The sequence below is a fragment of the Colletotrichum tamarilloi genome (genome assembly GCF_030869305.1).
Source record: "Colletotrichum tamarilloi strain Tom-12 chromosome Unknown Scaffold_122.1, whole genome shotgun sequence".
Classification (NCBI taxonomy): Eukaryota; Fungi; Ascomycota; class Sordariomycetes; order Glomerellales; family Glomerellaceae; genus Colletotrichum; species Colletotrichum tamarilloi.
In genome coordinates, this window is record NW_026849505.1 from 36,687 (window position 1) to 50,638 (window position 13,952).

The following is a 13,952-nucleotide window of genomic DNA, read 5'->3' on the forward strand; positions in this document are numbered from 1 at the left end:
ATATAAAACAGTTAGAAGCTATCTCAATTTTCAAGTAGATTTATAGCTCACATGTGAAGCCTATCGGGTGGTGATGTATGCTGCAGTTCTAACATTTAATCGGCGTTGCATGTCTCGCAGATTGAGTATCCCTGCTTGCGATCATCGCACGGGCCACTGAGGCCAAAATCGCTGCGCCTTGGGAACTCGGCACAGGCAACCACTCAGAAGAAGCGGGCCTGGGTCACTGAGGACTTCAAATCCCCAGGCATCCCTCGCGCATTTCGACTGCTGGACCTCTCTTCCTTCCTCATCCGCTCCGAATACCTTCAACCTCTACCTACCTCTTCTTACCTTACCCTTACCACCTTACCATTGATCGCATCTAACCCAGCCGATTGATACAAGCTTTCAAGCTACCAAGCTTACCCCACGCCCCTGCGACTACTGCGAGATGCTCTAGTTGAATCAACGATCCACCCCGCAGCCAATATGGCTTCTTACGCTGATCCACCGGTCCAAGACCGCTGGGACTCGCACGATTTCGATGGCGACCCTGATCGCTATCTATGCCTTTACAACATGTCAGACGAATTTGACTCGGATGCTTGGGCGACTCCTGATCCTCGGGTCACGACTATGGTCGACATGGGAGACGCCTTTGCTTTGGAGATGGAACTGCACCGTTCCACCCTGAACCCAGTCAAATTCGAGAAAACGAACTCCCCTTTTGACGGAGGCAGCTCCGACGATGGAGGATATCCACTACCACGTTTGTTGACGTTCAGAGAACGCCGACGCCTACCTGTGCAGTTGTTACTTCGCAAGGTTAGTTAACGACTGAATACAAGACTCTTCTCTCATGACGAGAGGCTAACACACAAACCTAGTCCCGCCATGCACCTATTGCTTGTGGTAAATGCCGCGAAGACATGATTGCTTCTTGTTCCCTCTCCTCCCGGGATAAATTGGCGAGCGTCCGGCTTTCGGACCTTGCAACTATGGAGGACATTTGCGTCCTAGATTTCGTTACCCCAGTCCCGGTGTCCCCAGACGATAGCCAAACGGCACATCTGGATATTCCGGATACATGCCGACAGGTCTCCTTTGGGAAACCCAACGGTGTGATGCAGTTGTTGTCTGTTGCTGTCTAATATTGCGAGGATGATGTTGGTTATTCGCACCGGTAAGCTCGCCGACGGCGCGTCTACGCTTGCTCTCGCGACTTGCCTCTAACGCTTACCCCCAGGTTGGCCAAGGACCTGAGTACGTCGTAAAACTTCTCGATCGGCCATCTGAACTTGATAGCGCCCGTCCACAAGAATTCACACAAACGCAACCATTCGTAAACCAGCTAGCTCAGCATATCGCCGAGTCAACCACCCTTTACCAATACGACCCTTACTACCAGCAACCTTCAACTCCTGAAACGGAGTTCTACGACCTGTCTGCTGCAACGAATATCGTTGGCAGACTTCCAATCGAGAACACTACACACCACCCCGGGTTCCCCCCTTCAGTCGCAGTTATGGCGGTCACTACCACAGGCTGGCCCTACGGGGCCCAGCCGGTACGTGCTGCACCCGATGCCATGAACGACAGCATGTATCAAAACTCGCCTTTCTCCGAGCTCTTTGAGCTTTCGGACGAGGGCGACGATTGGGCAATGCTCATGCAGCAGGACATGCTCGCTACGGGCGACTACGACATGACCACCTTCGACCCTTCCACCATGGAACCAACTTACCAAACCACCCACTCTCCTCAGGAAATCTTCAACGACCCCGCCGTCCAGTTCGATGTCGCGCAGAGTCTAGGCCCCAACTTCTTTGACTTTAATAGCCCTCTGCCCGACCTCTCTACCTCTGGCTACCTCTCTGGCGACCAGGTTTCCTCCTATTTGGGCAGCACGAACACCTCCCCCTTCGAGCCTGTCCTCGACTTCTTCCCCGAAACCGACTCATTCTCCATGTTCCCGGCAAGCACCGACGGCTCGCCCCTCGACACAACTTTCTCCTCCCCCGGATCAGACAGCGCAAACGCCCCTTCCAGCTCCTCCCACCCATACAGCTGCACCACCGACGGCTGCACAAAGACCTTTGCAAAGGAGGCTCAGCTGAAGCAGCACCAGCGCGTCCATCGCAAGGCCCTCGTCTGCACCATCTGCCGCGCCGAGCACCGCCACGAGCACAAGTTCGCTCAAGTGCGGGACCTAGAGCGGCACATGCAGGCGCGCCACAAGGACGTTGCGGAGAAGAACAACGTGCGCTCCGAGATCCGCCAGTGCCCGCACCAGGGGTGCGAACACCAGGGGAGGCGGGACAATGTGTCGAGGCACCACAAGAGTAAGCACGGTAAGGAACTCAAGTGGAAGAGGGGTGTCCCTCACGTGGTGGGTTGAGTTTCGCTCCTCAACCGGGTTTGATGTTCTCAACCCCAAAAATATGACACGAGCGTTGTGAGTTCTTGGCGTTTATCCACTACCTTTTGCATTTATTTCCTATCTGTTCGGTTTGGGATCTCGGTAGTCTAGCATTGCATTTAGACAATAACAAATCCTTAAAACATAACTGGTGCCACTAGAAACGTGATCAGGAAGTATGTGGCCCATTTGGAAATAATCGCTTTCTTGGCAGTAGTCACCAAGAGCGGCCGCACGTGCACCGATTGCTTGAAGACCGATGCCGAACATCCCCATAATAACTATCCGCAATATCTCCACAAATCCCGACCGTCTCGACGAATTCGTCCCGAGCCGTGTCCGGCGTTTGTACTAACGTTAAGAATCCACGCTACTGCCACTTAATTCATGAGTCGGGATGCAAGAGGGATTCCGAGTAGTGCTAGGTGCTCACATGGGATCTTCTTTTGCGGTACTAATGAGAAAATCTTAACTGCCAGTGATGGTCCTTCGTACATGTAACATCGTCACAGTTTTCCCCAACGCAAAAGTGTAGATGACGTGAATTAGTACAAACAACACTCATAACATGTATGCCTTGCACAACCCTCTTGCGCCTCGCTTCGAACCCAACCCTCCAACGCCTTCCTTATTTAAGGGGTACTAGGCCTCTAATCTGGCCGCCGATGCCACTCATAGACTCATTCATCCATTCCAGGCCATAATTGCAACCTAACCGCAGGAGGCCTCAGACATGAACCGACTGTGCCGCAAAAACGAGTTTGGTCTCTTGCGACCTGACCGTTCCAACACGAGATACGTATCAACCAACAGAAATATCTCGACCAAGTGCCGGACCAACTTGACCGGAACTGGGTTCCATCCTAATAATGACTCTGAAGATTGACGTGATGGATGCAGTGATCCTTGCCAGCCGAGTCCAAGGTTGGTTTGGTCTTCTGCAAGTTACGCGCCGAGTGAGGTTTTGGTGTGGCTCAACTTTGACATGACTTTTTTGATTCCATCGATTCATTTTTTTCCAACATTTTCGGTCGTTCAAAGATTGCGCTGAGCAAATTTTCGGTGTGGCTCAACTGTAATAAGCATTTTTGATTTTGTAGAGCTCATTTTCCCATCACTTTTGATCACTCTAATTATGGCACCAAATTTATTCTCTTCGCTCTGTGTCTCTCACTTCGATCCTCTCATTGATTCTGCCCACTTCATTTGTTTTTACGCGCTGAGCAAACTTCTCATTCCTCTGAGTTGGACATGCCTATGATTTAGTGATTTTGTCGCTTGCACATCGCCACCACTTTTGACCTTTCTCGCCCTACGCCAATTTGATCCTTTTCGTTCCGTTCCTCTCGTTACGCTTCTCTGAATCATCACACCTTTTTCACTCCTTTTCTCTATAGCCGTCACCCGATCTATTCCTACCTTTACGCACACTTCATTCTGCTCACTTGATTCCCGCCATTTCACTTGCTCGACTGCTGGCAACATTTCAGGAATTTCACTCATTTCGCATATTTCAGTCGTTTCACTCTATCTTGATTGTTTTACTCCATTCAACTGTCAGCCAATTTTACTCCATTGGCACTTTCGCACATTTTACCTACCTCGCACGTTTCACTGTTTCCAGCTCTTGTGCTCCTTTCAGCCGTAATGCCCATCCCGCCATCTTTACTCCTTTCCCACAATTGTACCCTTTCAAACTGTTGTGGCCGTTTCCCTCAGTTCAATTGTTTCACTCCTTGAGTCTTTTCAAACACTTCACCATTCTCGATCTTTCCGTTCTATCTGGCCCTTTCATCGCTTTTGGCTCTACAGCCACTTTACTTTTTCTGATTACCACTTTCACCTTTCCCAGCCTTCTCAACTTTCACACTTATTCACACCTATTTTGCACATGTCCCAAGAACCACCGCCACATTGTCTTAGCCGAAAGCCCACTTTCGAGCAGCACACATTTCAATTTTCTTAGCTCTTGTATCATTTTCTACTATTGCATTTTGATTTCGTCTCTCTAAGTTTTGCACGCATTTATACCAAGTTCAACATATTCCACTACACTTCACCCCGTTTAAAACCGTGTCATACGTTCCGCCAACTTCATCCATTTCACCCTTTTCACAATCTTCAGCCCCTCTATATTCTCCAAAATCTCAATCTTTGCTACTGGCTCATTCCCTTCAACCCTTCCATCGCCAGCGTCTCAGCTCTGTCACTCATACCACCCTTCTGCCTAATCGCTGAAGCAGAGTGGTCAGGCAGAATCAAGGATCGAGCGAGCCCCGAGTCACAAGCCCCACCCCCCTGTCACCTTGAGAAGTATATAATGGGGGGCAGTTCCCCCTTCATTCCGTCAAGAGAGAAAGCAGCGCTGCAGCTGGCGGAACATGTGGTCTTACTGAATCGACCCATGCTCTCAGCTCGTGTTCTGTATCCTATGTTGGAACGACTCTCTACTTGAGCTTCTTGCCTGTCATTACCAAGTGTTTTCTTCACTTGGTAGCCATGTCGTCTTCCATCAATCCAACGTCCATTCCATCCGTCTCTGCTCTGCGGCATCAGCTCGGATATGGCGACTCTGACCCGTCGAATTGTCAGTCAAAATTATTCCAAGACAGCGTCCGGGCTTTCCGCAAGACCTTTAAAACCAGACAAGGCTATGAAGGCAGTGCGATGTACGAGTGGAAGTCTCCAGAGCATCAAAGTGCTCTTGAGGAGATGGCCCATGAATTTCTCGACCGTGACGGAAACGGAGCTCGACTTTGGCCGGATGAACATGCCCAAGGCAGTGTTAAGAAGCTCAAGTATTCCCGTCATGGCACGAAGTAAGTAATAACGGCAATCCTGTCTCTTTAAGAACGAAAATTGGCTGATAAGTTCATGTCTCATAGAATCAAGCGAATCCTGAAGCAGCTCTTTTGGAGAATGAACCTGCAGCAGCACCGCAATGGCAAATACAGAAAGAACAAGGTGAAGACGGGCAACGTCCACACACGCACTCTTGATGGGAGAGGTAGTCACGAGAACCCCATCGATGTAGATGAGATTGAGGAGTCACTCGAGAACTCTAGTGCGGTTGGAATGCCTACCACCTCAAGGTGAGTGATCGGCATCCCGCACATACTGAGAGTATTCTCCTTACATTTGATGGCGTAGCTCGACCAAGACAGATAAGGCGGCTGCTCCTTCAAAAATTGTCGACCCATACGAATTAGACTCTACCTCGGAAGAGGTTCAAGGACTATTGCAATTGCAAAGGGGGGTTGCCACAGACTTCCAGCGCGAACCCGAAGGTCATGGCCAAGAAGTCGAGAATAATTCCGTAAGCGAAATTCGTCATGTAGAATTGTCACGTAGTGTGATTCTAATACGGGATACTTGATAGAACGATCCCTACAACCTCACTTCCTCGACTGGCGCTATGGAAGATCGTCAATTGGCGCCCTATGCTGAAATGAAACCTTCCGAGCCTCCTCCCAAGCGTCCGAGGGTTGACACTATGCAGTCTCTCCATCAGACATCGAAGAAGAAGCGAGATGAGGCTCCGGTCGATCCCCAAACAAGTCTGACGTCGCCGCGCAAGCGCAATGCGCCTCAACGCGATGGGATTCTAACAGGCGAACGACTGTCTGAGGCCTTGCAGGCAATGGATAAGGACTCCCCTCCGGAGATGAACGCCGGCACCATGTCATCTGGAGCCCACCTAGAAGTTCCTGGCGGCTCTGTCACTGGTGGCCAAGCGGAGTCGGATCTACACAGGGGGGAAGCCAATGCGGAGGATGTCGAAGACAGAGAAGATTCTGTTGACGCATTCATTGATGAAGCGACCAAGCAACTGTACGTCGAAACTGATACGCGTTCAATTCAGCAAGATGAGGTTATCAGCAGCACCGAAGCACCAGCGCCAGTTGACACCTCGTGCCCAACGAGCCCTACTGTGGAACACAAGTCAGTCTCTTTCTTGGCGGACATGAGACGTTCACAGACAATGGCTGTAGAGCCAATCGAAAACGACGGCTCACCTCAGACCGCACCGTTGCGTCAAGCGCGAGTCAAATTCGTATATCGCATCATCACTCGTTACCCGACTCGCCGGAGCTGCATCTGGAAGCCCAGAGGAAGCTTCCGGACCAAGACGCTGGCCGAACTAGAAAATGAGCTTCCTCTCGAGTTTGAGCGATCCGAGCTCAAGTACCTCCTTATTCGACTGGAAGCTCGAGACACTCATGCGGATCAGATTATTCCCTGTGGAAGAGAAGATGAATTCGATGCTCTGAAACGACATCTTGTAGACTTCATTCGACATTGCATTGTAGAATCGCTCCCTGGAGAGGAGGTCTCTGTCTTTATTGACATTGAGCCATTGCATACTCTGGATTCGACGGAGAAATCCTCGGAGGTAGAGCATATTATGTTTGATTGGTGACGGATCTCGATTTGAGCTAGCCTTTGTAGCGTTGCGGCCTCTTGTTTTCCTTGCGTACTAACTTGCGACGAATGATGAAGTTCCTTGGACAGGATAGGATTGGTTGTGATTGCAACAATTCAGGACATAGGGAATGCCCAAATTGCAGATTGTGGAAATACACTCTCTTGAATGACCTGGTAGCGAAATACAGAAAGACTCAAGAACCTCTCTGCAAACTCCATGTCCAAACTTGGCCATGTGGTTTCAACACACGATTGATGCATCTAGATGCGTAAAACGCTGGCATCCGAACATCGCCAATCTACCGCCGGCACGCAAGCCTCCATTACCGTTGTGCACAAGAGGCCATTAACTACCACGTAAACACATGTACCAAGTAAGATACAATGGCGCTGTGATTAAGGGGGCATCGTACCTATCGATGGGCAGTAACATAAGGCTTGTCAGGTTTTCCACGTATCAGACAACGACATCATGTCAATGCACAGACTTCATGTCGAAACGTCAACATCATAAGGTAGCTCAATCCCATTCAGGCGTTATCTCAGGGGCTACAGGGCATAGCCCAGGCGGAATGAGCATTCCCAGGCTTTATTCTAGCGCCCGCTCTGGGCGCATCGCCTAGCGACCTATAGCTGAGTCAACCCATGAAGTAGTTCATCCCTAGTACTTCGCAGGACACGATCGACCTTCTCCACGCTGTAAAATGCCTCATTGTAGCACACACTAAAGGTGAGCTTCCCCCGGAAAGTCCACAAATACATCTGGAAATCACCAGTCATCATCGTGGAGCTCACCCAAAAGTTGGACACCTCCCAAGCTCCATACTGGCGTTGCAGATAATCGTCAACAACTCCCATGCTGGACAAAGATGGCGTGCTGCTCGGTGGCACGCCGCCGCTCTCCAGGATCTGTCGCGACATAGCCATGTAAGGGGTCAGGTACCCAAAATCATTGTCGGCGAAAGCAAAAGGCGCCTTGTACTGCTGGTTTAGGGACTTGCTGAGAGCATCAAAAGTGCTGTCCTTGCTGAGGTCCGCTGCGAGAGGCAAGGCGGTTTGAAGCGACCCGATCGAGTGCTTGTGTGGGATGAAAGAGGAGGGGAAATGGCGACGAAGGTCAATGGTGGTGAACTGAACGTAGGATGAACCGTCTTCACCAGCTTCCGACTGGAGTTTCTGCAAGCATGGAATTTCAGCATTCATCGACTACCAAGGAGTAGCAAGCAGCATATATGAACTCACCTGCGTTGTCAAAGCAAGTGCAGCGTGCCAAGCTGAAGTAACGCTGACCCCCTTTTCCTTGCACGCACTGATGATTGTAGAGGATGTCTTCTCGTCTACCTCGAGATCTCTATGGACTGGTCTTTGCGGGGTAGTTGTGAAGTCAACTCCAGGTAGTCGAATAGGTTTCTCTTGTTGCAGAACACGCTGGAAGATGGACTGCGCATGGGCAAAGTTCTTCTCTGATGGTGTAGCCGAGACCCCCAACCAGTCGTCGTACGGCTTAGAAAGGTTTGGTGCTCTAGATGTCTCGTGATGCGTCTGAGAGTTGTCATCTGGCAGAGCTGCCAGTGTCGTGAACAGGGCGTGATACAAGTACAACATTCCTCGCCCGTCAATAAGAGTGTGAGGTGACTGGAGTAGAAGTTGGTTGGAGTCTCGAACATAATGGAGCGTGATGTGGAATTGGCTCTTGAACGCAGAGAAGAGTTCATCGGCGGTTGTTCCGTCGTGAACTAGGAAGCTCTTTTGCAGCCATTCGTCTGTGATGGCATCTTCGCCAACTACGATCTCACGTGAAGCTGAATCCACAACAGCAGCAGCGCAGGGAAAGTCCCTCGCTACGATCTTCCAAGCTCTGCGGATCGAGACTTCCTTGTCAATGCTCTCGTCTTGGTTCTGAAGTGTCACGCTGCAGCCGATCATCCAGTGGACCGGATAGCCTTCGGGAGACGCCAAGCTCTGGTAGAAAGACTCCATAGAGCCCAATTGACGACGCCAAATGCCATCTTTGTTGCTCCACGGAAAGTTCACACCGGAAGCCGTCGCGGGCTGAGCGAGCTTCTCCGATACGCCGTTTGTGGAAGCCGGCTCAGTGGCCCCGGCCGCTTCTGTTGCCATCCTCGCGGATGATATAAAGTTGAGTTGATCGGAAGTATAAAGTGAAAATAGTGAGGAGAAGAAAACTTGAGAGTTTCCTGGACCCCTGGCTGCTAGATGACGATACTCCTCTTGTCCAACATAAAGACTCCAGGGGACAGGCATGTGAACATGATGCAGTCGATTATATGATGTGATCAAGCCTAGCGTAGGTAGGCAGCTCTAGAGATGCCATAAGCCAACGGTCAGCAGTGATTATTTGGTGTTATCGTAGTAATTGTGGGGAATGCACCGAATGTACATGACCGAACAAGAAAGCCACCGAATAGGGCTGCAGGAATTGAGCCGAAGCTGACAGGTCTTGACGCCCCATTGGGACAAGGCCTATAAATAACCGGAAACTAATTAAGTAACTCACAAGGACGAGACTCGATATACGTCACGAAGAGCGATGGATTGTGTTTGGGAGATTCCTCTCAGGCCGTCAACAGAGACGCCCCCAGGAATCGTATCACATAATGTGGTGAGGAAACCCTTAACGTAAATTTGATCCTATAACGAACTTTCCTTCCTCGAAGAATTGAATCACTCCAGCAAACCAGATGTCAGATCTGGTGAAGCTTAGGTCCCGTACGGAAGATAGTGACCCGTTTACAAGTAGTTATCTGTAGTCATGGTTCCATTGGCAAAAGAAACCATAGACCATCATTTGAATTTATGTAGACAGTGGACTGGTTTACTATGGTTGTTGTGTATTTACTACATGTATGTTGCGTACAACTATCGGAGATATTGCTCTTAGGCACTTCCCACCTTTACTACAAGCTTCTGCCCCCTAACCTGGCCTGACTTCAACATCTCAAGACCTTGAATCACTCCTTGCCAACCACCGGGAACTTCACGTGCCGGGTGGCATTTCAGACGTCCCTCGTCTACCAAAGTCTGAACTTCAAGCGCCCACCTGGCTCCCAGGTCAAATTTGGACTGGTCCGCATCACGGTGGTAAACTCCATTAAGCTTTACCTCGCGGCCCATGACCACATATGTCATTGGCATATCCATTTTGACTGCTTTTCTCGTTCTCCACTCATCGGGAGCATGTTCGAGGGATGCATATCTTGCTCCAGCGCGACCCAGAGCTGTGAAGCAACATTTCACGGATTCTGGTGTGGTGATGCAGTCGATCGCAGCTCGAATGGAGCCCTTTGTTGCATCGCGAATCGTCTCTCCGCATGTCGGCGAAGAGTAAGGTGTTGTGGAAGCCGCCCCATACTTCTTCACAAGAGCCGCGGAAGCTGGGGAACAGGTTGCGATGGGGTCATAGCCAGCACTAAGGTGGAACGTTAGTCTACTTGTTCGAATTTTTGTCCACCAGGATTCTAATCGCACGTACCTCGATAGCAATTGGCAAGCCATAGTGCCGGTGGCTGTGGCACCACCATATACCAAAACAGGTACGCGAGTCCCGTCAGACCGCAAGGGGGCAGGTTTTGACGGAGTGCCTGTCAAAAGAAGGGAGTCCTCCATAGCTAGTGCCACAGTCGCCCATCCGACTCCTCCAAGAGCTGCCCCTTCTAGGTCACTCCATGAGTCTGGCACCCGAACAAGAAGGCGTCTATCTTGGATAAGGTATTCAGCAAACGCTCCAGAGTCTGGGTTGCCAGGATTTGAGCCGTGCATGGGACCACAAACTCGCATCCCGACACATGTGCTGTCGACTCCAGGGCCAGCTGCGACGATGGTGCCCATGAAGTCACAGCCCATAATGGCATTGGGTACGGGATGGTAGTCTGGCATCTTGTAGTCAGTTGGGTTCAACGCAACAGCAGAAACCTTGACGAGGACATCGTGGGGCTCTCTGATTTGCGGCATGGGCCGGTCTCGCGAGACCAGCGGCGGGCCTCCGCCATTGGGAGATTGAACAAGAGCTGAGATTGTCGTTCCTTTGGCCATTTTTGCGACTTTGTAGTTCAATTTTACCATCTACTGACATCAAAAACCATCGTCTACATACTGCCCTCTTTTATTGCGATAGTCCTGCGCGTGTACCATGGTATCTTCAACTCAGCCCTTCTATGCAGGGTCCTTGACAGACTTCCAGATATCTCCAAAGCTGATGCGTCGGTTTCCCGAAGGATTGGGTCTGCATATCATCCCCTGTTCGGATATAAGTAGGTAAGCCTCCGAAGAACCCTCCGAATCCGGGCTCCGAACCGAAGTGGGCCCGGCGGATGGGGACGGCCCCCAGCGCTTACAAGTTCCCGAAGCCGGATCCGAGTCTACTTGTAGAACGATCCGAGAAGGATGTCAAACCCCACTCCTTCTGCTGCACCAGACTCGGCCAATTCCATCCGGTAAGCGAGCTGATGTTTCCGGAACCCTACGGCGGGAAGCTTGTGAGAGTAAGACGACGGCCCACAGTTGGCGATAGCCCTGCATGAAGTGTCATGAAGGATTCTGAGACCATCCCGTTCTAGGCTCTCATGATCTCGGTCTCGTCCAGGCTTCCAAGTCATCCCATTTGCGACGCTGCTAACTCGCTGCGCGTCGACCCCCACATCCCACCTCCCACAAAGTCCCAATTTGACTGAACTGCCTCGAGTACTGATTCAGGTGATATATCTCATCCAAGGGGCAGAGTCCGAAGAAGCGCTGTTTATATTGCCATTTTCCAAGGCTTCGTCTGTCATTGCTACGACAGAGGAGCATCAGGAACTCTTAGCAATCATGGCCTCCCCAATTCCCTCGGCGGGCTTGCCCACGACTTTGGCCAGCAACTTGACTGATTTCGCCGGCAATGTCGTCAGCGTGATCAGTCCGTACATCCCAGATGCCATCAAGTTCAACCTCAACTTGCTTGCGTCGTCCAAGTTGACACAGGAAATGACAAAGAGCTGGAATTGGGCCGCGTACTCTACTCTTCTCATCGCAAGCATCTACGTCTTCGACTGGGGAGCGAAGTCGCGTCGCGACAAGAGGCTTCGCGATTTCGGCTCCCCGCCTCCTTTGGTTCCCTTCAAGGCGCCTTTTGGTACGTACTCACACCTGCAGAGAATTCTCTCAAAGCTCACAACTTGATGTACAGGGATCGACTTGGCTGTGTACTCCTTGTACAGATTCTTCAAGTTCACCTTCTTCGAGCTTGTCAACAGCTGGCTTGAGGCCGTACCTGGCCGTACTGTCGAGATGCGTATGTTCGGCACAGGCCTCATATTCACTGATGAGCCCGCCAATATCAAGGCCATCATGTCAACAGAGGTAAGCTTGGCGATTTATCTAGGCTGGGGTTCTAGGGATCGGGGTTTGTTGGATGCACGACAACTGACAACGTGCAATAGTGGTCCAGCTTCGGAAGAGGCGAAGTCACCAAACGTATCTGGGGAGATATGCTCGGAGAGACACAGATCTTCGTTGGTAAGTTGTTGAAACTAATCAAATCTTGTGAACTTGGTATACTAATGTGGGGTTCCAGTGGACGGAGAAGACTGGCACAACAGCAAAGAGCGCATCAAGGGGCATGTAAGTGCACTCCCTTAGTCGCATTTTGCCACATCATAATTCTGATCTTAACGATTTTGACTCTTCAGGTTATGAAGATGCGCTCGGATGATCTTGAGATCACCGAGAAGCATGCTCAGCAACTCTTCAAACGTTTCGACGTCGGCAAGCCCATTGAAGTCTACGATGTTGCCGACCGTTACCAACTCGACGTAGTCTCTGAGGTGTTCTTTGGAGAGTCTGCTAACTCCCTTACTGGACACCATCCTTTCAGAGATCCCATGGAGACTCTCCACCCCATCAACACGGCGCGCATGCTGTTCGGAAAGAATGCTTACTACGTCAAGGACAAGTACCTGGCTCCTAAGGCTTTGAAGGAATTGAATGGCTACACCTCGGGCATTGTCGATCGCGCCTATGCGAGAGACTTGTCGAAGAAGTTGCCTGAAGATTACAACATGTTAGACGATCTTGTGAGCCAGAAGAAGAGTGTTAAGGTAAGTAAGCATCATTCAGGGGCGAAGGGAATTATTCTCACGGAGGTTGCAGGATATCAAAGACTCCATGATGACCATCATGCTTGGTGGAAAGGTAAATCAATTCAGTCGGACACTGTGAAGCCCTTGACTTCTGACTGAGTATTCCAGGACCCCTCAGCAATCCTTATCGCCTGGGCTATCTTCCTGATGGGCAAATACCCAAACGTCATGAAGAAAATGCAGGCCGAGGTTACGCAAGTGTAAGTCCATCAATCTGTACCGGATCAACTACGAGAGAGACTAATTCCTCTTGTCAGATCTGGCGATAAGCCACCTTCTGCATCTGATCTCAAAGAGATGACTTATATCCGACATGTCATCAACGAGACCTTCAGATTGTATCACCCTCGTAAGTAGTACTTGAGTAGTCCATTGAGTGTCCGATGATTAACCATGACAAGTTGGCATGAACGTTCGGATGGCCCTGAAGGACGCCACGTTGCCGATCGGCGGTGGAAAGAGTGGAAGAGACCCTGTCGCAGTTCCCAAGGACACAACCATCAGTAAGTGGCACTATGTAAGAAAAGCTCTGGAGATGAAGGAGCTTACCCAAGTACCATCACAGTCTATTCTCTTGGTGGCCTTCAACGCCGCAAAGACATTTACGGCGAGGATGCGCTCGAGTTCCGACCTGAGCGATGGGAGGGTGCCAACATCAACCGCTGGCACTTTATTCCGTACAACCAGTAAGTCTTCAAACTTCCCTCAGACAACAATTCTCAAGACATAGTCAAGCTAACATTGATGATTGAAAGTGGCCCTCGTCACTGCTTAGGTCAGAAGTTTGGACAGCAACAGATGGAGTACATTCTGGCGAGAATTTGCCAGGAGTATCAAGAAATCCGGATTCCACCTGGCCAGCCAGAGCAGCAGATCCGCATTGAGTTGAACTTGAAGATGGCACATCCTTGCATGTGTGAGTTTGTCAAGAAGAACAAAGGCAACTAGAGTTTTGTAGCTAGATGTAGACCACCGCGTGTTATGCGTCC

General features: G+C 50.5%; 5 protein-coding genes across 5 annotated transcripts; 3 read left to right on the top strand and 2 right to left on the bottom strand.

Moving 5' to 3' along the window:
* Positions 1-471: 471 nt before the first annotated feature.
* On the top strand, positions 472-2,380 carry CTAM01_14423 (uncharacterized protein; the record flags this gene model as incomplete). The annotated part of the gene is made up of 3 exons (XM_060530424.1): positions 472-807; positions 870-1,103; positions 1,229-2,380. 3 exons carry the CDS (start codon positions 472-474, stop codon positions 2,378-2,380), a joined length of 1,722 nt encoding a protein of 573 aa, XP_060374992.1.
* A 2,520-nt stretch (positions 2,381-4,900) lies between these two features.
* Positions 4,901-6,821, top strand: CTAM01_14424 (uncharacterized protein; the record flags this gene model as incomplete). Its single annotated transcript, XM_060530425.1, has 4 exons — positions 4,901-5,220; positions 5,287-5,493; positions 5,552-5,717; positions 5,781-6,821. 4 exons carry the CDS (start codon positions 4,901-4,903, stop codon positions 6,819-6,821), a joined length of 1,734 nt encoding a protein of 577 aa, XP_060374993.1.
* Positions 6,822-7,453: 632 nt separating this feature from the next.
* CTAM01_14425 (uncharacterized protein) lies at positions 7,454-8,947 on the bottom strand (the record flags this gene model as incomplete). The annotated part of the gene is made up of 2 exons (XM_060530426.1): positions 7,454-8,002; positions 8,069-8,947. 2 exons carry the CDS (start codon positions 8,945-8,947, stop codon positions 7,454-7,456), a joined length of 1,428 nt encoding a protein of 475 aa, XP_060374994.1.
* Positions 8,948-9,724: 777 nt separating this feature from the next.
* CTAM01_14426 (alcohol dehydrogenase GroES-like domain-containing protein) lies at positions 9,725-10,879 on the bottom strand (the record flags this gene model as incomplete). Its single annotated transcript, XM_060530427.1, has 2 exons — positions 9,725-10,256; positions 10,320-10,879. The coding sequence occupies 2 exons, from the start codon at positions 10,877-10,879 to the stop codon at positions 9,725-9,727; spliced, it is 1,092 nt and encodes a 363-aa protein (XP_060374995.1).
* A 774-nt stretch (positions 10,880-11,653) lies between these two features.
* On the top strand, positions 11,654-13,911 carry CTAM01_14427 (cytochrome P450; the record flags this gene model as incomplete). The annotated part of the gene is made up of 11 exons (XM_060530428.1): positions 11,654-11,957; positions 12,012-12,184; positions 12,265-12,340; positions 12,399-12,445; positions 12,514-12,921; positions 12,974-13,015; positions 13,072-13,163; positions 13,221-13,312; positions 13,365-13,466; positions 13,529-13,649; positions 13,719-13,911. 11 exons carry the CDS (start codon positions 11,654-11,656, stop codon positions 13,909-13,911), a joined length of 1,650 nt encoding a protein of 549 aa, XP_060374996.1.
* Between the last annotated feature and the right edge of the window lie 41 nt (positions 13,912-13,952).